General features: G+C 34.8%; 1 protein-coding gene across 1 annotated transcript in view; it reads left to right on the top strand.

Moving 5' to 3' along the window:
• ADGRV1 (adhesion G protein-coupled receptor V1) overlaps positions 1 to 27,562 on the top strand; it is a 503,549-nt gene that overhangs the window by 305,106 nt on the left and 170,881 nt on the right. The window contains exon 84 of the mRNA XM_033111093.1: positions 17,935 to 18,051. Coding sequence (XP_032966984.1) covers positions 17,935 to 18,051 — 117 coding nt within the window. The remainder of the gene's footprint in view (positions 1 to 17,934; positions 18,052 to 27,562) is intronic.

The following is a 27,562-nucleotide window of genomic DNA, read 5'->3' on the forward strand; positions in this document are numbered from 1 at the left end:
CAGTACAAGGCTCTATTTAATTGTAAGCATATACACTTGGGACAGACAGACTTGGATTTTGTGTACACTGCCATGTCTGTGACCAGTGAATATGCTTTTGAAACAAAATTCCTAGGGAGGGGAACATGTCAAGAGCTTAAAGGCAGGGTTTAGGATGTGGCCAGTGGAGATGACAGGTTGTAAGACTCATCTTAGCTTCTATGGGGTCAGACTCAAAGGCCTTTAGAGGCCAGTCTCACCATAAATGTATGAATAAAGACAAGTGTAAGACATTTGGGAGTGGTAACAGTAGGGACACAGGAGTACATGCTCTGCCTAAGGGTGTTCGTTCTCAAAACATTATTTAAAGCACCGTGCTTGCCAAACAAAACACATGCTCATGCAAAGGCTCTCTTTCCAGTGTGTGATGGCTGCTGTATGGCCAAGTTCCGTTCTCCCAGCTGGTTTAGTTTGGTAGATCCCATTAGATTTGTCAAGTATGTATTAGCATCTAAGGGAGTTCTAAAACCATGACTGAAAGTCTCCCACCCTATCACATTGCCCTCATCTTTTCTCTGTCCCTCTTCTTCCTCCCACAATACATACACATGCATGCACATGCACTGTTATGCAGAGGGCTAGAAATACAGAAGACTGAGGCCAAAACTTTGCTCAGAATAAGTTGATGTTTTAGTCCTTAACGCTAGAAGGGAAACTGCAGTTAAATGGGGTGACAGCTATTTGGTGTGACGAAATGTTTCCTTCATCAGAATGTAATGTTTCTATGCTTTAAATTCCTTTTATTTCCTTTGAATTTTGGTAAAGATAATACTTATTCTGAAAACAAAAGTTTCTTTGGAATAGTTTTCCTTCCCACAGATATTGTTACAGAAGGGACATATTCAATGCTTATAATAATTGAGTCTAAAACCAGTGCTGTTGCTTAAAATAATGCCACCATATCAGTGATATTTTCCAGTTTTTTTCTTTGTTTGATGACTCAGGACTGTTCTTTCCTCTTGCTGTCTGACCAGTGGAAAAACAGAAAAAGTTAGGATATTTGAATGAACTTCCCTTGGATTCTTTCCAAATTCTTTATACAAATACTTCTGTAAGACTACATAAACAGCAAACAGAATAATTATACAAAACAAAACAAAACAAAACAAAAAAACAAAACACAGCACATTAGTATTAACCAAAGGATAAAAGCTATTAAAATGCCAGAACCAGGAGAATAGCTGAAACACAAATACATATGATAATAAATAGTAAACATGCAGTTGTATTTGTTTTAGATTAATATTATCTTTTCAGATAATTAGCTTATTGATTGTTTATAGGGAATTATTTGCCATAATATCTTTCGATTTGTGGGTTAATTGCAGAAGCTGCATGGACGCAAAAGCCATGCTCTATTCTAACTCATACAAAAGCCCAGAAAAGGAGAGGAAGGATGATGCAAAGATTGGAACCAGCCAGTTAGAACTGGCACTAGTTAGTAACGACAGGGAGAGAGAAGAGGTGGGACCAGCAGAGAGGAGTAGCACTCAGAAGGGGAATTACATTCAGTCAATGCCTCATTTCAAAGGTTAGCTGCAAAGGCCACGTAGAGGCTCTCATCTGAATGCATGGTTATGGACATAATGTTCTCACATACTTCTTATTTTTCTGTGAAAGAAACACAGAAATAGTTGTTTGTATTACAGCAGAGCTTTCTGCATTTCCCCCTCCTCCCTGGAATTTGCCATTTCCCCCTTCCCCTTTAGAGTAGAATATGAATACGGGTAAAATAGCATCCTTAGTTTGGAACATTTCCTAAGAAGAAAATAAGAGCAAAATATAAACAACACCTGCTTCTGAAGAATTCCTAATAAGATCATGCCAAGTAAAAGCACTTCTTTTAAATATTGTAAGCAGATATCGCCATCAAAGGCAAATAAAACTTTACTTCAAAAGGATGTCTAATTACAATATTGCAGAATGTACATTAGGGACACATCCATTTGCTCTAAATCAACAGAAACAGGAAATCACTTACAACCCTCAGTGAAGATTAAAGTCACAAAAGACTTTCTTAAGTAAAGGAAATGAAATTGATTGATATTAAATGATCAGTCTTGTGAAAATTTATAATACAAATAGACATTTTTAAAAATGAGAATGACCTTCAGGAATGAGTTAAATTGATTGGGCAAGAGGGTGGATATGGGACTTCTGGTATGTTTCAAATTCATCATTCTCAAATCAGTTCTGTCTCATTAATTTGGGGTTTTACTACTACCAGGCAGCAATCCAAAAGCATTTAAAACTGCTAGATGGTTTCCACTCTAGGCGTCACTGCCAAGCCTGTCCCCACTGAAAATACAGGATTGGAGACAGAACTGTGAGAACTGTTTTACCCAAATTCTCAGCCATACAGATAGCCTCAGGAATTTAAAGATTCAATGCCTGGGGAGACGGTCATGCAGAAGAGGGATAAATTCAGGTGCATATCAAATAAAATCCATACCTAACTTAATATTGCATCTTGACATTTCATTTAGAAGCTATCCAGGATGAACTCATATTATAATGATTTTGGAAGTCAAAATATGATACAATTGATTTTAAATTTTCCATGATAATTGGGATCACAGAAAGTCTAGGTAACCTAATAATCTTATTTTAGCCATTAACTTTAGTCTTTCTTCTTACAAAGCCTTATAGCAGAGCGATTCACAAGAAAACCTACCCTTCTTTATCTTCCCCACTCTTTGGTAGATACCTATCAAGTAAGGAATTATTTAGAAATAAGAGGGAGAAGCAAAAAGCCTAGCTAATATAATCCAAAAGTGAATAGTGAGAATTATTAACTAGCCAACCTTTCTTCAATGATGTTTCATTGACACCATTTATTCGCCGCTTTTTGAAAGCTAACCAAGTGTGTTGTAGGTGCTACGCGCTAAGATGATAGTGAAGGAGTTCATGATGGTTCTGTAATCTTTGGCCAAATATACTCGCATGTACTTGACAATTAACTAACAATGCCAGGCTGCCTTCAATTAAGAAAACTCTTAGATAGCAGACACAATAAAGAGTTAGTTCTGGAAAAATAATGGGCCAGGTGTATTTGGAGAAAGGGCCATAACTTGAGTTGTTCCCTGGGGGAGGATTGACTAAAAGAGGAGGAAGGGAAATAAATATGAAATACTTACAGAAGATTGAAGAGTTCCTCAGATAACAATAGGTTCCAAATGTGAGACTAATGAGAGGTTTCAGTACAGATAAAGTGGGGTCAGATTAAAGACCATAAAGTTAGTCTTATAGATCCAGGCTCACAAACCAAATGCCTGCAAAAGGCCCAAATAAGCTATTTCAGTGAGGCTTTAGGAACTGATAGGAGCTGTGGTAACTGGTAAATGTGTGTCCTTTTTAAGTGCAAGCCGCTTTCCAACTCTAATCATTCCCTATGACAAGAGCTTCTTAATTTTCAGGAAAAATTGAATATCTGAACTGTTGTGTGAAATATCTGGTTTTTTAAAACTCTAAGCAGATCAAACAAAATCTATCTGGAGACTGATTGCAGCCTATGGTACTATAGCCACAATTTGTGTAGGAAAAAGTGAACCTTGCAGCTTTTTCGCCAGGCCAGAGACATGATGAATATTTTAGGAAGGTTGTCACGATGGTTGCCTGTAGGTGATTTTGAACGGGAAAGAGCTACAGCCTCCAGGAATCCTTTCTTGCCCCTTCTCCATCTAGGAGCTATAACTAATCACCAAGACTTGGAGGCTGGTTAAGCTGGTCTAAACACACGTTTCGTTAGGGTGCTTTGGTTAGGAGGGAAGATCATAGAGGAGTTCTAAAGAACACCTACCTTCTCCTGCCTCTCGTAAAAATCTCCTTTGCCAGCAATACCTGCACTGCCTGGCTCTAGCCATGCTTCACTTTTACTTGCCAAGAAAATTGAACAGTGAGAGGTGGATGGGTGAGTGGTTGATTGGTTGATTGGTCAGTTACTTGTTTTAAGGATCTTCGGAAGTCCGGGTTGTATTATGAAAGCTTTAACCCCTGGCCTTTGAATCAGAAGACTTGGAACCAAGTGCCAGTTCTGCTGCCTCCTGGCCTTATGACCTTGGACAAATCATACAGGTTCTTGAATCTGACAAACTCTTCCCCATCCTGGAACTCTGGCACATGCTGTGTTTCTTTGGCCTACAGAACCTCTCCTCTCACATTTACCTGTCATTTCCTTGTCCTTAAGATGACAGCTAAATTGTCACTTTTTTCAGAGGCCTCCCATGACCTTCCCGTTAAGTGGAGCCTATATTCATTTCCTAAGGCTGCTGTAACAGAGTAACAAAAACTAGACAGCTCAAAAATTTAGCAATGTATTCTTTCACAGTTCTGGAGGCTAGATGTCTCAGATTAAGGTGTCAGCAGTGCTATGTTCTTCTAAAGGCTCTCAAGAAGCATCCTTCCTCGCCTCTTCATCATTTTTGGTGTTTGCCGGAAACCCTTGGCATTCCTCATCTTACAGATGAATCACTCCAATCTCTTCCTCTTCCATCGCCAGAGGGCCCTCTGCCATGCACATGTCTATGTGTCTTCACATGTCTGTCATATAAGGACACCAGTCATTGGATCAGGGCCCAGCCTATGCCAGTATGACCTCATCTAAACTAATGACAACTGCAAAAACCTTATATCCAAATAAAGTCAACTGGTGAGATTCTGGGACATGAATTCTAAGGTGACATTATTCAAACCAGTACAAACCCTTATTGAATGCTCTCCTACTGACCATATTTGTAGTTATATATTCATTTGTTGGCTTATCTTCCTGACATGAACATTCTGTAAAGGCAAACTTCAAGTCTGTTTTATTTATGTCTTGTATACACGGCACCTGGGTAATTTTTGATATCTAGAAGCTAATCAAAGATATGTATTTAGTGAATTAAAGAATCTTTTTTCCTCTAATATTCTTCACTGGTGAAATGATAGGATTAGAATTGCTGGTCTTAAAGGTATTTCACAGTTCTAAATAATAATCCATGATTCTATCCTTTTTCTACATACTCAGTGATCACAGTTGGTCTGTGAATCAGTGCAAAAGGCATTTGAGTGCACAAAGTTTTTTTTAAAAAATCACGATTACACTGTATCTTTCATTTATGTTCTAGTGAAAGGAAAAGGAAAAATAAATGTTAAAAATACATGATACTGAAATAACAATTAGTTGGCCTGATATTGAAGGGAGATTTATAAAAGAGACCACCTAATTCGATATTTTGATTGTGTTTTAAGTGTAGTAAACATTCATTCTAGTTTATACGAGATCTGATAATTAAGTTCACAAACTTGTTGCAATGATGTTGCTAACCTTTTTTGATATCAGAGGGATTATTCATTATGAATTTGTACCAACTGGACAGTTAACCAAGTTTACTATTTGGAAGTGCTAAAAAAGCTGCATGAAAAAGTTAGACGATCTGAAGTTTTCGCCAACAATTCATGGCTCTTGCATCACGACAATGCACCAGCTCACCCGGCACTGTCTATGAGGGAGTTTTTAGCCAGTAAACAAATAACTGTATTGGAACACCCTCCCTACTCACCTGATCTGGACCCCAGTGACTTCTTTCTTTACCCAAAGATAAAGGAAATATTGAAAGAAAAACATTTTGATGAGATTCAGGACATCAAGAGTTAGGAAAAGAAAAAAGAAATTGTTAAATTCTTGACAGATCTTAGCCAGTATACTAAGTGTTTGGGATATTTCAATAAATAAGACACAAGACCTGCTGAAATCTGAACTAAGAGTTTATGAATTCCAAGTTACTTGGAGTTGGAGCTATTTTCAAGGATATAAATAATGCTGTATATAAAGCTATATTACTTTTTTAGAAAATGGTTAATTTGCTGTAATATTCTCATGCAATCAGTGGTGATACTATAAAGCTCTGTTGTCATTATTGAAGTAGGAATTTTCTCTTAAGAATGGTGGTTGAAATTTCTACACAGACTTAAAATTAATGAGGATTTTATATAGATATCCAAAACTCCATTATACCAAGCATTGACATTTGGCCATGGTCTACGATGCAACTTTACACATGATCTCTCTCTGTTTTTACTACTGTCTATCTCTACTGCCAAGATAGTGCCTCCACTACTACTCTCTGCCCTGCCGCCACCTTCACCTCCATTTTCTCCTCTTTCTTTTGGTTTCTGCCACTTCTCCAGAGACTATTCACTTTAGCTCATGATGTTTATGGACACGATTAGGCAGTCGGCATGCTCTTTTCTTTCTGATCAGACAGTCATGAGCTACCATTTATTATCTCTGAGCCCTTTTATTTTCATTGCCACTTTCTGTTCAAGGTTGGTACCTGTGAGTTAAGTCTCATTTGTGTGGAAGTGTGGGCTATTTTGGAGTCTGGAGCATTCTGGATACTTGAAATTGCCAAAAGGTTGATCTGTAGTTACCGAATATATACAATATGATCAAAGTACAACTCAGCTTCCATAAGTCCTTGTGTTATTCTAAATAGTATTTTATAATCCTATCGGGAGAACAGATTTTCTCCGGGATGTAAACTCAGGTGAGCTCTCTCTAGATAAAATAAGGGGCAGTATCAAACTATCACCTCAAATTTCCACCATTTACATACAGAAATGAACTTTTATGTAGATCTTAACCTGTTTATGTTGATTTGCCCTGATTTCTTGTACATGGCCCTCTTTTATTTCCTAAATGCTGCTGAATTGTCGATAATAAGAATTTTTTATTTTAAAAAATTTTAAAAGAGAGGTACTTGGATTTTCAATAATTGTTATGTCACCTTTTTTTAAATCAATTCAAGAATATAAATTTTAGTATTAACATGAAATGTATTTAAAAGCAGTTTAGAAATTATTTATTGAAAATAATAGTTTGAATCACTTATGAGAGTTACCAGCTTTGACCAAGTATATGGAAACACTGGTATTAACAGAAATATTCTTGAAAGTCATATGGCAAATCTCAATTCTGTCTCCACATTCAAAGAACTAATGGCAGCCCTTGCCTGAATTTCAGCAATTTCATGAAACAGAATAACATCATCAGGCAATAAATTATATAAATGTCTAACCACTCTGCTGTACACTTGAAACGAATATAAAATATTAATGTCAACTCTAACTGAAAAAAATAAATAATCTTTTTGTAAAAGCATCAGGCAACAGCAAAAAGAGAATTGAGTTAGGGGTCAAATAAGCCCGATCCAAGCTCTGTCATCGGTTAGCTGTAAGACGTTTGAGTTTCTGTTTCCTTAGCTATCACACAGAGATAATAATCTTATAGGACTATTTTGAAAATTGCAATAACCTATCTCCAGATAGCCTACTGCACTCTCAGAACTCACTAAATGTTTTGGGGATTACTTCCCTCCTCATTTGTTTGAGTCAAAACATTGCCCAATGTACCTACAATACTCAGTATTTTAGGACAGTTTTAGGATTCATATGCTCAGTTCTACAATTCCAGGAATACTGGATTCTCTTGGAGGATGTAGTTTATTTTTAGCACAACCGGTTTGTGGTTTTGGTTTTGCTTTAATTGACATACTCAGATAGTGAAGACTCTTGACAATTCATAAACATCCTGATGTTTCCACTTCAACAACAGAATTAAAACACAGTTCAAATTGATCAAAATGAGAAACTTGTAGGAAACTGTGACTTCATTTATACCATAGAATCCTGTATTTCTTTCAAATATGATTTTATTGACTTCCAAGTTATTTACCAGTTGAAAATAAGTGTAGCCTTCAGGTGCTAGCTGTTTATCAACCTGTTCAGTTTGATGTAACTAATTGCACCTATTTGAACAAATTACCCATGCTTACTTTATGACAGACACTGACATAAAAATTTACACTTATTAATATTTTTAATATTCACAACAACCCTATGAGGTAGATATAACCATTTTTCCCTGAAAATAAGACCAAGCCAAATACTCAGCTCTAATGCGTCTTTTAGAACAAAAATTAATATAAGACCTGGTATTATATTATATTATTTATATTATTTAAGACTGGGTCTTATAGTAAAATAAGACTGGGTCTTATATTAATTTTTGCTCCAAAAGATGCATTAGAGCTGATTGTCTTGCTAGGTCTTATTTTTGGGGAAACATGGTATATTTATCATTTTTATTTATACATGATAAAAGAGAGGCGCAGAGAGATCATTTTCCCAAGTTCATACAACTGATCAGGAATAGAGCCATTCTGGCTCAGACCTCATGACCTTAATCACTATATCATATTGCTATTTTTGTTTTTTTCATAAAATGACTGGGGAATTTGAAAAGTTGAGCCTCTCAGAGCCCTGTAATTTCAAATATTAAATGCCTTTGGCAGGTTCTTGTGACACACTGAAATGAAATCTACATTTGTGGCCTCAGATTCTTCCAAAGATCTTCTGAAATGGTAAAACATGCTGGCCTAAATTCTACAATTCTGACCCTTTCCTTCGTCACATCACACAATGAGCTTTACTTGCAGGATCAAGAGTACAGCGTTGTTGAGTGAGTGGTGCAGTGAAGAAATCTAGGCACACCCACATGCTCTTTCGATTTGAATAAAATGTCCAATCTTAGTTGTTATTTCCATGATAGATTTATGATGTATGATAAAAGAAGACAGCTTGTTAACATTATACTAAGCTTCTCAGATTACTTATAGGGAAGTGATTAGGTCCTTTAGTGGGCTGGCTAATTAGATCCTATAAACTGCTGTAATACCTCAGATAGCCTCCACTCTGGATCATAAGTGCTCAGTTTCTTTCAGAGGGCCACATGCTCTGTATGTAGAGCATACTTCATTTATTTGAGATGTCTTTTTTTTAAAGATTACATATCCCTCACCAGAGTTGATTCAGTCATTGTCACTTTCCAGGTATCCTGCTATTGCTCTCAACCTTGCCCGTGCATCTATTTTACTACCAATGAATGTAGTGACCTCTATAAAATTACAGATAAAGTCAGTGCAAATTGCACAGCTCTTAAAGAATATAAATTCAAATGAAAAGTTTAAAAAGTTGTGTATAAAAATGTTAACTGTTTAATTTAATTTGAAATGAAAATATAAATTGAAACAAATTAACCATCAAAATGTGTGCCTTTCCTTCATAATAATTGTTATAATTTTCTTGCATAATTCTAAATTGGGAAATGGTACAAAGACTAACGTAAGAGAGAAGGGTATGGTAATGGTGGTAGGCAATTTATTGCATTTTTTATTTATTAAAAATCTAGATAAAAGAGAACAGCTTTTTTTTCTTTAAAGGCTTATAGAAATGTGTTTAGTTTTTCTACTTGTGAATAAAGTTTTGCTTATGTTCATTTAATTTTAACTATGCCGGTAGACTGATCAAGTAATTATAATAATAATTTAAAAGTACTTTATATTTTAAAAAATATTGAGGTAACTGTTAAGTTGAAGTTGATTTTTAATAACTGAATATATCAAATATCCAAGTATTGTGTAAAACATAAGGCCTTTTTTCCAAGCTTTCTGTTTTTTGTTTTTTTTTTAACTTAAGCCTCAGTTTCCTTCTCTATAAAATGAAGGCAGTGATCTCCAAATTTTATGGGTTATTTCAGGATAAGATGAAATAATGTCTTCTAGGGCATTTAGCATAGTACCTGGCACATAATAACCATTTATTAAATGGTAATTATTATTATCATTATTACTGATAAAAATAAGTTAGTCCTTCTTTGGCTGTGTACCAGATGAAAAAGACTAGTGTTGGTATTAATGAATGACTCATAAAGACCTGTTTTTTCAGAGAGAAAATTACCTTTTAAAGAAAAAAAATAAAAACACAATAAAATATCTCCAAAAAATTTCTAAAATGAAGGCTAAACTTTTTTTTGGGGGGGGGATGGGATGGAGGGGTAAATTCTACTATTGTCTTTTACAGAATGACCTTTTAAAATGCCTTTTATCTGTAGGTGGCAGATATCCCAAAAGTCTAGTTTAGCAAAGATGAGCTGGGAATAAAAAAGTTTATATGTGTATAGGCAAGAGGTCTTTTTTTTTTTTTTTTAGTAAGAATTGACAACATTTGATTGGCTGACTTATTTTAAATGATATACTAAAACAAATAACTTAATCTGACTGTATGCATTCTCAATCTCTACCTGCTTCTGACTCTAATAGCTACTGATTTTCTTAATGGTGTGTGTTTGTATATTTTGATTGTTAGATGTGGTGAGAAAGTAACATGCTTAATGTTCCGACAGTAACATGCAACATCGCTAGGAGATCTGTGCCCTGTGTTATTTACAGCAGCATGGACAAGGATACACTAAAGATAGGACGTTTACAGGATGTGGCATTTGAAAACTATATGTTGGTTGATTTTTATACTGTGTTTTCACTATGGCAACTGTAAAAATGTAATAATGATAAAAACTGTTCAGACCGGTTTCTCACACTCAGTAGTTGCCAAAAACAATTGCATTGCATAAAACACCTCCCTGATACATCTAAGACATTCAGAGTCATGTTTAGTTTAGCTTTTAGGGGTCTTTGATTTCATGTATTATATAACAGTCAAAATAAGTATAAAATTTACGGAGTTAGGATGTTTTTGAGACAGAAGAGAGAGAGAGAAAGAGAGAGACAAGAGGAGAGGAGAGGAGAGGAGAGGAGAGGAGAGGAGAGGAGAGGAGAGGAGGGGGGGGGGAGAAAGAGAGGGAGGGAGAGGGAGAGAGGGAGGGAGAGAGAGAGAGAGAGAGAGAGAGAAAGGAAGGGAAAGGGAAAAAGAAAGAGGAAGGAAGAGAGGAAGGGAGATAGGAAAGGAAGGAAAGAAAGAAGGGAGGAAGGGAGAAAGGGTAGGAAGAGAGAGGGGGTGGGCAGAGAGAAAGAGGCCATGGAAGTGAGCCTAACAGATTTTATTTTCCTGGACATGAAGACCATAGGAAGCCTATCCAAGAATGTTTATAGTCTTCTAGCCAGTGTGGGGAAAAAAGGAATAGCTGTGTGAAATTGGTGAAAATGGTTATAATGTTAAGTAAGATATTTTTAATAATAGTGAAAAGTAAGATTTGGTGTTGACAAAATATGCCTGACACTTAAACATTCTCTTAAGGGATAGGGTGAAAAAGATGCTAGTCCAGAAAAAAAAAAAAGTAGTAAACATTCTATGTGATCACCAGGTAATGAAGAAAATATACAAGAAATCAAGTATGGCATTATTCCAAGTGCTTTGTTTATATTAACATGTTCCAGGCAAACTCTAGTGAGCATAATTAAGAAGGAAAAAGTGATATCCTTTCCTTAGAGTAACTTTTTTCATTTCTGGCTTCTACCCTATTACATAAGGAAGATTATCACAAAGTTCTATTGGTGTTTTATGTGTAATGCTTTGTTAAAGTTTTTACAGTTTTAAGTGTTTCTTTAAATAATTTTAAAAGTTGCACTGATAATGTTGATAAAGGTTAAACAAAAGGGAGTCTGTCACCACAGAATTGCATTAGTGTCATGGAAATGTCATTATACTTGTGAATGCCATGATCATTGGCAATGCCACAGTGGCCAGTGCATCAGCAGTATGCAAAAGTATCTTTGTCTTTAGCATCAGATTCAAGTTATACACAATTTTCTACTCAAAGGGATTTTACAGAGATAAATGATGTATAAGTAGCAGAGATAATTTAGAGTTCAACATTTTGTGATTTTTAAAAAATAACTTAAAATATCTTGCTTTTATCATTAAAACTAATGTTTAAAATAGCTTACTCATTAGCTAACTTCAAAAGAAGAGAGTGTAAAACTTTTTGTGGTCAGGAAACTAAGTGGATTAGAAAATGTGAGCTATAAAAATTTATGAAATAAAGTATATGGATAATTTAGATTCAAATGCTTTTTAGTTGAGCTCAAGACAGAGCACTATAGTAATGGTAAGTATTTTAATTGAGGGAAAGATAGAATACTAATAACAAGATCCAAAAGGTGTAAAATACCTACTAGATTCTACTTCAAGCCAAGATGAAATAGCAAGGGCCAGATTAACCCTCAAATCTGAAACTAATAAAAAAATGGGAAAACGTATGAAACAGTTTTCAATAGACTAGAAACAAGGCAATTTTTCTTTTTCTTTCTTTTTTTTTTTTACTTTTTGTTGCTTTTAACATTTATTACTGGTTTTGAGCAATTTGACCATGATATCCCTTAGTATAATTTCTTTACATTTCTGTCTAGGGTCTACTGGGGATTCACTGAGGTTCTTGAATCTGTAGGCTTACAGTTTCAACAAGTTTGGATATTTTAAAATCATTATTTTTTTCAAATGCTCTTTTCCAACCACGTTCTATTCACCTCTCTTTATGGCATCCCAATTACACATTTATGAAACCACTAATTTCCCCCTCACAGCTCATTGGTACTTGATTTATTTTGATCCTCTCTTTTATTTTCATTTTAAATAATTTTTATATCACTATGTTTTCAAATTTTCTTATTTTTTCTTCTATTTCTAAACTGCTATTAATCCCATCCTGTGTATTTTTCTTCTCACAAATTGTAGTTTTCATTTCTAAAAGTTTGATTTAGTTCATTTCTACTTAACTTTCTGAACACATGGAATTCAGCTATAATAATTGTATTAATATTCTAGTTTGTCAATTCTAACATCTGTAAAAGTTCATTATTAGTGATTTAAAAATTCCATACAGGAGAATGAAACCTGTCAATCAAACTATCTTTCAAAATAAAGGTTAAATAAAAATGTTTCCTAATATACAAAAACTGAAAGAAAATATCACTAGATAATTTTCACAGACGTGACAAATAAAAATCAAATAGCAAGATGATAGAATTAAATTTCAGCATACAAAATCACATTAAATGCAACCAGTCAAAATATGCCATTTAAGAGGAGATTTTCAAACTAAATAAAAAGCAAGATACAACTATATGCTGACTACAAGAAACGTTTCCAATATAAAGACATAATAGGTTGAAAGTAAAAAGATGGAAAACTTTTGGATTGACTATATTAGCATCAAAGTAGATTTCAGAGCAAAGAATAATACCAGAAAGAAATAAGGATATTCCAAAATGATTAAAGGGTCATTTTATTGAGAGGATATAGTAATTTTAAATATCTGTGTACTTAATAACAGAGCTTCCAAATATACCACACAAAACTTGATAGAATTGCAAGGAAAAATTGACAGATCCAAAGTTATAGTTGGGAATTTAAAGCATTCTTTTTCAGTAATTGATAGAAAATAAGAACAGAAAATCAGTAATAATGTAGAATATTTTTAAAGGTTATCATCCAATTTGATCTAATTGAGATTTATGGAACACGCCACCCAACAACACTAGAATACACATTTTTATCAAGTGCACATGGAATACAGGCTAGTAAATTCAAAATGATTAAAGTCATACAGAGCATGTTCTCTGACCACAATGAGATTAAATTAGAAACCAACAAAGAAAGATAGTTGGCACATCCTCAAATATTTGGAAACCAATTAATAAAAATAGTCCATAGGTCAAAAAAGAAATCAATAGAAAAATTTCAAAGTATTTTGAACTGAATGAAAATGAAAGCATCAAAAGTAAAACCTGATAAGGCATCTATAAAACAAAAACAAAAACAAAAAACATAACAAAATGCAAATTAACACCACACTGAGGAACTACTGTGTACATACTAGACATGCTAAAATCTTAAACACTAACTCACCATAACAAGTTTTAGTGAGAATGTGGAACAACTGGCCACTTACACATTGCCGGGGAGAATGTAAAATGTTACTTTGGAGAATATAAAATGTTACCACTTTGGAAAATAATTTATCAATTTTTTAAAATATTAATTTCACAGTCACCATATGATCCAGCTATTCCTCTCCTAGATGTTTACTCAAGATAAATCAAAGCGTATGTCTATACAAAGACTTGTACATTCAAGACAGCTTTATTTGTCAAGGTCAAAAACTGGAAACAACCCAAATATCCATCAACATATGAAAGGACACATAATTGGAATACTACTCAACAATAAAAAGAGAATGAACTATTGATACATTATTTTGGATGACTCTTAAAATAACTAGGCTGAGTGAAATACACTAGAGAAAAAAAGAGTACATATGATTCCAGTTACATAAAATTCTAGTAAATGCAAACAGGTTGGGAGATGTGAGAAGCAATGGTGTGGGGAAGTATGATGAAGGTCACGAGGAAACTTTTGTGGATAATGTAAATGTTAATTATTTTGATTGTGATGATGGTTTCATAGGTGTATGTATGTGTCAAAGCTTATGAGTTCATACACTTTATGTGCCATTTATTATCTGTCAATCATACTTCAATAAGGCTATTTTAGAAAACACTATGCTTAAAATCCATGGTAGGGTCTGTACAGGATAGTGAATACTAGCTATGTTTTCTTTTTTAAGAAATGTATTTCAAAATAATTATACTAGATGATAAGATTGAATTGTTGTCTTTTTGAAGTTGACAGTTTTCCAAAAGATTAAGGCTGATTTTTAATCTCTTGGAGTTGACAGTATCCACGAGATTAAGGCTGATTTTATCTAAGAATTGGGAAAACTGGGGCTCATAAGAAAACCAGTCCTTATGTTAATAAAATCCTGTTTTAAAAATTCACAGGAGGAAAAAGGTTGTTTATGGTTGAAAGAAATAGCCGTATATTCATAATAGTGTTGACATTTCAATCATGCCTTGAAAAATGGACATGATTTTTAACAGAGGAAGATGAGAAACAGAAATTCTAGCTAGAAGGAAGAATGAGAACAAATGCAAAGAGTTGAGAGATGATGGAACATGTTTTATGGAATAACAATCAGTGTAGTTAGAGTAGAACTTTTGGAAGGTCTTGTGGAAAATAAGCTTCAGAAGAAAAGGTGGGGCACATGGGACTTGTAGGCCAAGCCAAAGAAATTCTGTTTCCTCCTTGAATATTTCTTTGACTCTCACAAGCAGAACTAATCAATCTTGGCACCGCATCCTCCTGATAATTCACTCCATATCTGTCGTATTTTATTGTATCGTGTGTCTAGCTTTGCCTTTAGACACTCTCCTACTAATGAGGACATTTGGCTCATTGTCAATGCTCAGTAACAAGTACTGTGCCGCTTAAAAAAAATAAGGAAAGTCTAGGAGTCCATCATGATCAAAGTAGGCACGTGGGATTTGAACTGGTCTTATAAAAATGGAGAAGGTTTTAGTTAAGATATAGAGTAGAAAGGTCATTTCATAGACAGAGGAATGAGAATGCCCATAAGTGTGTTTGTGTGTATATGCGGTGGGGACAGTATATATTAAGGAATACTGAGAATTGAGGTTTACAAGAATTTTTTTTTATTATTAGTTATTATTTAGCCCAAGCAAGCAGAGATACATGCTCTGTGTGTGTGTGTGTATATATATATATATATATATATATATATATATATATATATATATATACATTTGAAAGAAAGAAAAGAAAAAACTATTTTGCCCCTTTTTCATTTCCTCCCTTGACTGTTACACTAGAGTTCTAATCAACCAGAAGAAGTAAAAAAATTTCTAAGTTATTAACAAAATATATCAGATACACTCTTTTGGTAAATCTATTTATTTTTCTTTTCTCTTTAATTAAAATGGATGTATGTTATATCAATATAGAATTAAGAATAGTATTATATTCATTACATTATATTCTATTGCTATCATGAACCTATGCTGGACCGTGGGTTAAAAAGAATTGAGAAAAAGTGAACTAGAATTTCAGCCCTTTGAGATAGGACTTGTTCTTGATTTAGCTTTGTAGTCAGTAGCATGGTGTTCTAGAAAGAACTCTGGTCTTACAGAGGAGAACACCAGGATTTGAATCCCACTTCAAAACTTCTTCAATGACCCTTAAACAACTTAATTGCCCTGTCATATCCTCTTTCATCATTTATTAAATTGGGATAAAAACATTAATGCTTCACATGATTAATATGAGGGACACATACACACACATACACACACACACACACCATGGAGCACCTTGCTAGTGCACAGTAGTTTTCTGCCATCATATTTTTCATCTTGCATAGATAGCATAATGCTTTGTAGATTATAGGTATTCAAACACTTACTGAATGAATCAATACATGAATGACTAAGAACCTTTGAAAATTTTCTGGGTTTTTTTCCTTACCGTATTCAACTTAATGCATCCAGAAAACTGACTATGAAAATAATCTTTTTCCTGGTCATCTCTATGTGTTTGAGTAAAAGAACAATGGTACAGCTCATCTTTTTTAAATTTATGTCTCTTAAAGATGTATGAACTAAATGTGCTAGGAGATTTTATTTTATTTTACTTTAACCATTTAATTTTTGTTTTAATTCAATTTAAGTTAATTTTAGATAGGCCTGGTTACATGTACAAGCTGGTTCTCGAAGTATTCTTAGCTCATCCCTGTGGTAGCAGTGTGCATTGTGACCCCTCAACTTTCTCTTCTTGACTTTTCTCCCATATAGACAAAAGTATTTCTCATAATTCTGAGAACATTCTGGATAAATGTTCATAGTTTACAAAAGTAGATTGGTCTTATAATTAAAAAAAGACATTAAAACATAATAAAATGTGAAGTCATGCCTTAAGAATGGAATGTGGGGTGTTAAAACTGTATTCTGAAAGTAAATACAGTTTTAAACAATATCCTGTACTAATTTCATTCAAAGAAAATAATATCAAAAAGAATAGTAATTATTTAAATTAGCATACCATTTATAAATAATTTTATAGAATGCGTAAAACTAGGGTTATTCCATTACAGTTTGGATTACATTATTATTTTACATAGCAAACTGTTCAGGTTGATCAGAACAAAACTTCAGCACAATCCATATTATAGAATCTGAATTAGAGAGACTCAAATTTATTGTAGGTACATGTATACAGACTTTATGGCAATAGATGCCATTTTGTGAAAAGAAAGAACATGAAATGGTAAAATTATTCCTTTTTTTCTTTTGGCTGAATCTCACAGTTCTGTGTTGCTAAGATCTTTTGGTTATTGTGCTGAGTGTTCAATGAATATTTGTGGACTTTAGGAAGGTTAAATTTATGACCTATAATAGTTTACAATTTAGAAGTTAGAAGCTAAAATCTAGGAATATCTAAGCATGTTTTTAAAATAAGCTCTAATCACTCAAAAGCTATTTGTGATATGTTCTGGAAAGGCGAATTTGTTCATTTTTTCATGGAACGCATTTGTACATCATAACTAAGCAAATTATAGAGCATGTTAGAAGGTAGTAAGTCTGTTTTTTAAAAAAAAGAAAGAAAAGTATGGGTAAGGAATCACGCGGGTGGGAAGGAAAAAAGGAAAGGGTACAATTTTAACTAGTATGGTTAAGAGAGGCCTCATTGTGAATGCTACTTTTGCACAAAAGCTTGAGAGCAGTTGAAATAAAAACACAAGGATTAATTTTAGGATTTGAAATTTTAATTTGTTGAGAATTAAACAAGAGGATGCACATGAGGGTAAAGTTAGAGTTTTTACTTCTTTTCTCTCCTATTAGCTTTGGCTTAAACAAAGAATGATATTTCCGCTCTTGTTTCTCTTTTCTATTTAGCTAAAATACATGTATTTCATGGCATTTTTGTCCGACAATGATAAGAACAAGGTTTACTTTGAGAATTTCCTTTTCACAGCCCCAAGCAACATGTAGCATAAATTCACATAATTTATTGTTTCTTAGAAATATAAAAATCTATGTATTGCCATTTTTAGAAGACTTAGTCATTTCAGGTTGGGCAGCAAATCAACTTACTGTCCCTTTGAGTCATTGAATCATAGATTCTGATGAGAACACAGTTTATTTTCTGAATATTCTTGATTGATTTTTAGCATGATTTTAAAATAAAAGTATTTATTTCTTACAGATTGTGTTTCTGGCATCTGCATATGCGAGTCCCCAACTCACTGATGAGAGCTGTTCAGCTATGGCTGCTGTCACACATTACCTGTACCTTTGCCAGTTTAGCTGGATGCTCATTCAGGTTGGTACCTCATTTCCTCCCCACCCCCCAGCCCCACCCCGTCAACTTTCCAATGAATCGAGATGGAGTGGTTTTCTTATCTGATATTCTTTATACTGAAATGAAAGTAATTCCATCACTGCATTCCCAGGAGATCAATGCAAGGAAAACCTTGTAAACTGTGCAACATTAGAGAGAATAGCGAATTTGAGGAAATGAAAAGAAATCTAGTAGGGTTGGAAACAAGGGAGTGGTAGGACATGAGGCTTGTGATGTGAGCCATCCGCTAAGGCACAGAAAGAAATCTGAACTTTTTTCTAGGGGAAGTCATAGAATTATTTTAAGCAAGGGATTGACATGACAAGATTTGGATTTTAGAAGTATCTCCTTGTTTGTAGTGAATTGGAGACAGGAAATAGTTGACATGGAGGCAAATTATGTAGCATTAGCTGTATCCAGGGAAGAGAACATGGTGGTGTGAACCAGGAAGGTGGCAGAAGAAGCAAAGGGAAGTGCACAACTTTTGAGATTTTTATTTTTCTACGTAGAACTATAGGAGGTAGTGGTTGGTTATGAAGAATGCAGAAGGTGGAACCAAGGATATTTCCCAAGTTTCTGGTATAAGTGGATGGTGGATGGTTGTATTGAACTGAAATAATGATCACTGAAGATTGGAGGAAAGATGATGGAGTTTTTTGTTTGTTTGTTTAGAACACGCTCAATGTGGAAATCCTGTGAGACCAATGGGGACTTTAAGAGAAGTGGGATAGACAGAACTAAATCTCAGAATAGAGGCACATACTATAGAAATACATTAGAAAATTGTTGACTTAGAGTTGTAAAATGGAACCATTGTTTTGAAAGAGACCACTTTGGGATACAGGACAGAGTGAGACCCGAGGAGTCATACATACTCTCCTGAGGCACTAGTAAATGTTAGAGAGATTTGAACTCTCCTTTTCTGACTAAAATCCCAAATTCTCTCTATTGTCCTATGCTGATTTTCTTGATAAAGAGTCTAATGTAAGAATTGGATCCACTACAGCAGTATTAATGTTGCTAATTGGCTCCACTGAAATACTGCCTTTGATAATGCTTTCTACAAAATGGTATTGCTAAATCTTTCATGTGATAGAAATAACTACATATGTATTTCTGCATACGCATGAAAACTATTTTATGCACACAGATAAATTCAGGCACTTGCATATTCTTTTTTTTTTTTTTTTGAATTAGAAGACTGTGGGATTTCCACCATATAGCAATATTGAAAGAAAGTGAGGCGGTATTATTATGAAAGAATACCATACAGACTCAAGGAAGGGATATTTTCCCAGGTAGGATATTATAGCTGTGGGAGCTGAAGGAGAAGAGAACTGAACTATTAGTTAATAGAACTCGTTGGAACAATTGGAGCCCTGCATCTGGGTTTGAATTCTATCTCTATAACCTTAATCAAGTTGTTGACTCTCTCCAAGTTTTGTTTTTAAATTTGCATATAGGAATAATAATCCCTACCTCATAGAATAATTGTTTTATAGCATTTTGAGCAGCTCTAATTATGGAAGTTTATGGCATTCTCTAAATTCCCCCCCAAGACAATTAAAAAGTAAAAATAAATCAAAACCATGTAACATAAAACTTAAATATCTGCTGAAATTAAATACCCGTTGCTAGTTAAATACTCTCTGATTACAAAATTCTTTAGGAGTTTAAGCTGAACTTTTTATGTGTGCCTCTGTATGTTGTCATTTATCTGCTTGGGCTAAAGTCCCCAGTGGTGTGCTGAAGGTCTTTGCCAATGTCCCTGACCTATTCAGTTTTTGATGAGTGACTTGGATGAAAACACAGGAAACTAGTCTTATCAGGTATGCAGATGATACAGAGCTGAAAAGATAGCTAAAACAGCAAGCTCCCCATGTTAAGAATACAGGTGGAACCAGTACAAAGAAGGTGTAATGACAGACTGAAAACTAGAGTGAAAAAGATGGGGGTTAATGTAAACAACTTGAAATTTTAATTTAACACAAACTCAGGAATCCAACATGTTTTAACCACATTGCTTAAAACATAGCGACTACAGTTAACTACAAAAACAACACAGACCCGGGGTACATTAATAACCGTATGGAGGCAGATGGGGGAGCTGTGGTTACATTCTAATCTGCAGTGTCCAGCGAATGTTGGGCCCCTTAACCACTTTCATGAATCATGCTTCATCAGGAACATTAATCAGCCAATGGTTAAGTCAGAAAACAGGCCTTTAAGAAACTTTTGAGGCAGCTGGGGATAAGTAACCTGGAAAGAACTTAGGGAGATAGGATGGCTGTCTACAAATTATGAAAGAGCTGCTACAAGGAAGAGGGTATTATATAGCTCTATTTGGAAAAACCAGAGCAAATGGGTCAAAAATTAGGGAAACAAATTTGATTCACATTAAGAACTTTTTTTTTTTAATTGGGAAAGGGGAACAGGACTTTATTGGGGAACAGTGTGTACTTCCAGGCCTTTTTTTCCAAGTCAAGTTATTGTCCTTTCAATCTTAGTTGTGGAGGGTGCCGTTCAGCTTCAAGTTGTTGTCTTTCAGTCTTAGTTGTGAAGGGCGCAGCTCAGCTCCAGGTCCAGTTGCCATTTCTAGTTGCAGGGGGCACAGCCCACCATCCCTTGCGGGAGTTGAACCGGCAACCTTGTGGTTGAGAGGACGCACTCCAACGAACGGAGCCATCCAGGAGCTCAGCAGCAGCTCAGCTCAAGGTGCTGCATTCAATTTTAGGTGCAGGGGGCGCTGCCCACCATCCCTTGTGGGAATCAAGGAATTGAACTGCAACCTTGTGGTTGAGAGGATGCGCTCCAACCAACTGAGCCATCCGGGAGCTCAGTAGCAGCTCAGCTCAAGGTGCCGTGTTCAATCTTAGTTGCAGGAGGCGCTGCCCACCATCCCTTGCGGGACTCGAGGAATTGAACTGGCAACTTTGTGGTTGAGAGGATGCGCTCCAACCAACTGAGCCATCCGGCAGGCAGCTCAGCTCAAGGTGCTATGTTCAATCTTAGTTGCAGGGGGCGGAACCCACCATCCCTTGCGGGACTGGAAGAGTTGAACCCGCAACCTTGTGGTTGAGAGCCTACTGGCCCATGTGGGAATCGAACCGGCAGCCTTCGGAGTTAGGAGCATGGAGCTCTAACTGCCTGAGCCACCGGGCTGGCCCCAGGAACTTTTTATTTTTAATTTTTATTCAATTTATTGGAGTGACTTTCGTTAGTAAAATTGTATGTTTCAAGTGTACAATTCTATAATACATCATCTATTTTTTACATTGTGTCTTCACCACTCAGAGTCAGTTCTCCTGCCATCACCATATTTGACCCCCTTTACCTTCTTCTACTATCCCCCAATCCTCCTTACCCTCTGGTAACCACTAAACTGTTTTCTGTGTCTGTGACTTTTTGTTTGTTTGTTTGTCTTAGAATGCACCAATCTCTATTAAATTGGGTGAAATCTCATATTCATCCTAACTCTCCCCCAGATGTTGAAATTAAGAACTTCTGTAACCAATAAAACTGTCAAAGTTGAAGATGCTGTGTCTAAAACTAGAGAGCATCCACTCACTGAAATATATTCAAACAGCGAGAAATGACTAACTTTCAAACATGTTTTAGATGCATTCCCTGCTTTGGGGGAGAGTTAGGATGGCATATGAGATTTCACCCAACTTCCTAGAGATTATATTTCTTCATCAAGTCTTAATTAAGTAAATATGACTGTGGTTGATGCACATTTAGTAAACTAATTAGATTTCTATATGGATAATGGTCTAGGAAAACTAAAGTACTGGTAAAGTTTAATGTATTTCAGATGGTACACCACATATTTTTCGTGGTTTGTGGTGTGACCACAGGGGGAAAATTCAATAACTTCTTATTCTAGGTAGGTTACTTCTAATGATTTACTTTGTGGGCAGAAGTTGTCGCTTTACCAACCTGTGTTTTCCCATTTATAAAATAGTCTGCTAAAATATATATATTTTTTAAACTAGATGGCATTTTCAAACATTGTGGAAAAGATTAGACTACTGTTAATTCAATCATGTTAGTCAAATAGGACAGAAAAAATGAAAAAACATTAATGTCTAATGATTCTACTTCATATCTTTTAGCAGTATAGGACAGAATTTGATATATGTATGTGTGTGCATAACTTATAATGACAAAAAGTTAATCATTAACTTTTGATCATTGGGCATGTCAGAATTGTATATTTTGATCTGCTTTATATATTCAATCATAGAATAAATGCATTTAAGAGACTATCTTTAAAAGTTATTTTATTTTTATATTATGTCTTTTAATACATTATAGTAAAATTGGATTATATTTTAGCGTAGCTAAAGAAAAATTTATTGGTAAACAAATTATATAACTTCTCCTAGCCTAGCTTTTCTTATCTGAATATTAAGATTTGTAGTAACAGTACCTCATTTTAAGAATTATCAAAAGATAAAATGAAAAGAGCTTAGAATGATGCCTAGCACATGGAAAGAGCTTAGAATGATGCCTAGCACAGACTGTATGCTCCCTACATGTTCACCTATATTATTATCTAAACAATGATGTATAGCTAATATTCCATAGATTTTTGAAAATGTTGAATACACTGCTTCTTCAATATAGTTTACTTTTTTTTCCCCGAAAGGGAATTAGCTTAACATAGTGGAACGAATTAGAGTGAAGCAGACAAAAACTAGCTGCAAAGCCTTAGCAAGCTGGATAACATTTAACCTCTTCACTAAATAAGTATATGCATGGCTCATAGCAGTATACGTAACTGGTGGTCTTGACTCTGCTTCTTTAGGCTTCCATTTTCTTTGACAAGGAAATCATAATGTGCATGATGGGAATATAGTAACAAATTATTTTGCTTATTTTTTTTTTAAACAAACAACTCCCATATTCCCTTTTTGGCCATGGAAATCGAGTTATCCTTTTGTTTGCTCTTCGTGTAAGAGCACTCTGTGAAATTACTGAAATAATTTCCCACTACCTTACAACAGTAGGGTCACGTCTACTTTAAGAAACATGGACAGTAAGAATTTAAACTCTTGTAATATTTTTACTCTACTTTTCTAGATGTTATTGTTCTATTTTCATTTCCTTTTCCTGTTTTGATTTGTTTTCATTTTAGAAATAGCATTTACTAATGGTACAAAACATAATCAAACACTACAGAGAAATATAAAATGAAAAGTGCATCTATTTCTCCCTACTTCACACACTCTCTACCTTCTGCCCTACTCTAAACCCTACCCTCAAAGGCAAACACTGTTAGATTTCCTATGTATCCCTCCAGAAATATTCTACAAATATTTATAAATATATAAATAAGGACATATGTGTATGTTCTTATAAGTGTACTATATATATATAGTATATATATTTATATAGTGTATATATATATTTTTGTGTATATACATATATACATTTACTACATACAGATACATTTTTTTTCCTGTTCTATAATATGATTTTTCCATAATTTATTTTTCTGGTCTCCTATTAATGAAATGCTGGTTATAGTCAGTTATTTTTGCTATTATAAAGAGTGTTTCCTTGAATACCCTTGCACTCTGAATATTTGTTTACTTATAGACTATCCATGGACTAAATTCCTAGAATTCATGCCTTTATTGTTAACATCTACATGAAATATGCTATCAAATGGATTGCCAGACTATGAGTTCATCCATGAAAGAAATAAATCACAAGTAAATTATTTGAGACACTAGTATCTATTAAGTAAATAGAAACTTAATTTTGTCTTTGTATTCATTTGGCTGAGTTTTATGATCATTTCCTGTCTCCATGTTAAATCATATAGCAATCTGCTTCAATTATAAACAATATCCAAATCTTGGATTGTCCTTGTAGTCTGTCCATCCCATGCCTAGGAACACAGCTTACTCAAAATTATGTTTTATTTTGAAACTAAAGCTTATTTGAAGAACATATTTTCTAAGTGGTAGAATAAAGTTAGAAATCATTTTACAATCATACTTGAGCATTCACATCTTGTGCCCTAATATCTCCATATCATAAGGCTATGAAGAAGTATATATACATCTTATTTATTTCTTAGCAGAAAGGCTCCTTAGTGCCAGAGCTTTGCAACAGAAAGGGAAATGATAAAATTAACCATGTTTTTCCTTTGTCATTGATTTAATTTGGGAGGGAACATCAAAGGTATTAAAGACAACAGACTGGTAATTACCAGGATAAAAATGACATATCCAGGAAATACTGAGTTCTCCAGGCCTCAAAAAGCCTTACAATTTATTTCATGCAAAAATTGTTGAGAAAGAGAGAGGATACCTAGAGCAATGACATGTGGTAACGTTTATTAGACTCTCCTTTGAAATGAATGACTAAGAACGTATGGTAATGACAGAATTAATAGCATCTATGATCTCTGACTAAAGTTGATGCTATAAATTAGTCCAAGGTTTCTGGTGACACAAGTGATAACCAAATATTAAATGGCAGGCGAGATACCAACCTTATCTAACATACCATGAAAATTTATGGGGTTCAAGCAGCCTATTTTTAATGTTAATAAAAGAAAAGGCATTTCTCCCGTATATTAGTATGTATTATATAAGTAAACTAATGAATTTGTCTTTATGGAGCATAGGGTAGCATAATTATGACCTATGATAATCAAACAGATAACAAGGTATATCTCAATTTTTTGATGTGGTCACTTAGAAAATAGCAATAGTATTCACTGAAAATGTTACTATAAAGATAGATATTTCTATTTAGGAATGTAAATAAATATCCTTATACACAGTCTTTTAGTTTATTTCTGTCTATATTTGACCCAAATTATACTTGGGTGTTTTAGCTGGGCGATTTGCATCTTTATCAGAATCAGTTTAAATTCTGACAGCTTTACCTACTAATTCTGAGAAATATACTTTTCCCATTCACATTTTATACCTGTGGAAAGGAAGGAAGGAAGGAAGCAAGGAAGGAAGGCAGGCTAATTTGTCAAGACTAATTAGTCAAGGTGGCTAATTTGATGGTTTCTAATTCTGAAATTATTTTTGTAATCTTTTTGGACTTGCCTTCAGAGCCTACATCACATTAGTGCTAGGAAACTTTGTATTTTTTGTGTATATGAATTGTAGTCAAGTTGGATTAATATAGTTGGTTATATTTGGGGATAATACCATTTTGACAACATAATAATGTCTTGAGGTGGACCATAAGATGTTTCTAAAAAATTTTTAAAGTTTAGAGACTGACATATAACTAGAGACCTAGATATTGAAATTTTCAGTTTTTTTAGCTTTCAGGAGGAAAAATGTAAGATAGGCAGTGAATGGTAAACCATGTTCAATCCACGTGAAGCATGTTTGGTGAGAGTGACACCTTTAATTTGTATTGATAATTCTGTTAATTCCAACATTGCATAAACACAGAGACACTAAGGCACAGAGATCACATATGCTATATATCTGTCATCATAAAATTATTATATTAGGTTGATGCAAAAGTAATTGTGGTTTAAAATGTTGAAAATAAACTGCAAAAACTGCAATTACTTTTGCACCAACCCCAATACAAACATAATGGTCTCTTACCTTAGATTCCAAAAGAGGAACTATAATTACAGGGGAAGGAATATAGTCAGATGTCCCACTGTCTTCTTTTTGTTTACAGAATGACAATAACTGGAAGTTTTAATCCAACTGGTTTAGGTTACCAATGTATATGTCTTGGTCAAGTTATTTATTTATTTAGTTTTTGAACAATGAAGAAAAACTAAGTTGAATTACTTTAAGCAAACATTCAAATCATAAATAATACGCATGTAGGATAACTCATTGAATCCAAGAACTATAAATACAGTTGGACCTCACAAAGCACTGCAAGCATGAATGGATGGCTTTGTCCATTCTTCTCTGCAAACACATTTTCTCTCTTCACTGTTTTTGCTACTCGCATCACTGAAGTTCATATGTCCTCTTTTCTCAGTTGACCAGCTTAGACTATCACGAAATTTTTTAAAATCCAGTGATCAATAATTGGTCTAGCCTGGGTCAGGCTTCTCCCTGGATCAAAGCAGTTGTGGACAGAGGAGCAGGGTCATGAGCCCACCCTACATGTGTTGGGTGGGATGGGGGAGTAGAAAAGAGTAGAGACACAGAGTTTAGAGAAGAAGAGCTCATGACCTAGGCATATCCCAAAACGTACCTACCATACTATATTAAAATATTTTAAATTTCAAGTAAAACTCAAGGTGAGTTAGTCAAAACAAATCTTATATTTAGGCCATATAGTATTTTCTAGAATAATTAAATGTTGTTTCATGACATAGCAGTTCTATTTTATGGCAAAATAAAAAGACATATGATTGGAAATACTGTCCTTAGAGCCTATCTCAGTGATTAAATTCGTTTGAGAAGGAAAGGAATTTTTTAAAAAATGTTATTAATTTATTGGGGTGTCATTGGTTAGTAAAATTACATAGGTTTCAAGTGTACAGTTCTATAATGCATCATCTATATATTGCATTGGGTGTTCATCACCCAGAGTCAGTTGGGATTTCCCACCTCCCTTCTCCGCCTCTCCCCTTGTCCCCCCCACCCCCGCCACTCCGGTTCAAGCCATTGTTTCTTAGTCTAGCTGTGTAGGACACAGCTCCCTGGCCCATGCTGGTGTTATGAGCCTTGTGCTTCCCGCACCCCCCCTTCCCCCACCCCCTCTGAGACAGTTGGTCACCAGTCATTGGTCTGCTGTTCATGTAGCTCTTGCTGGCTGCCGGCTGCTCGCACTGGCTGTTGGCCCTTCACGCTGGCTGCCTGCCGGCCACTCATGGCAGCCGGCATTAGGAGCACGGCGCTCCAACCACCTGAACCACCAGGCTGGCCCCCCTTTTTTTTCTTAATTGACAAAAGCTTATGACTTTTTGAGCTTGTTTTGCTTAACTGAGTATTTAAGAATTCAGCAAAACTATGCCTTCTGTTCTTTTGGAGCAGAAATATTGCATGTATAAATCTCACAAACCATTAACACTTGCCTCAGTCTTCTCTGAGCCTGTAATAAAGGTCAGACAACTGCTGAAAGGTTCAGTGATTCTAACTGATGGAACTAATAACCATCTATGTAATGGCAGACGTTTTGGAAGTGTCCCGATCTTTATCATGATGAATCAACTTGGAAGTAATTTACCAATCTGTACTCTCCTTCCTGATTCTTCCACCACAGAATTACCATGTTATATGGACACACACAAACATCTATTTAAAATAAATAATTAGTATTTTTATTCTAGAGATGAGCTAATCATCCTTACTTTGCGTGAATTTTCACTCTCTATCATGCAGTATGGATCACCTCAGAATCAGACACTTATACAGTCCCATTTATTTGTGTCCACTCCCTGTACTAGTTATAGAAAGAGGGGGGAACCCCCTTGGATGTAATAATTTTTAAAAAGAAGTTAGAACAAAGTCACAGAAGCAACAATTCATAA

This window comes from Rhinolophus ferrumequinum, chromosome 7 (assembly GCF_004115265.2).
Source record: "Rhinolophus ferrumequinum isolate MPI-CBG mRhiFer1 chromosome 7, mRhiFer1_v1.p, whole genome shotgun sequence".
Lineage (NCBI taxonomy): Eukaryota > Metazoa > Chordata > Mammalia > Chiroptera > Rhinolophidae > Rhinolophus > Rhinolophus ferrumequinum.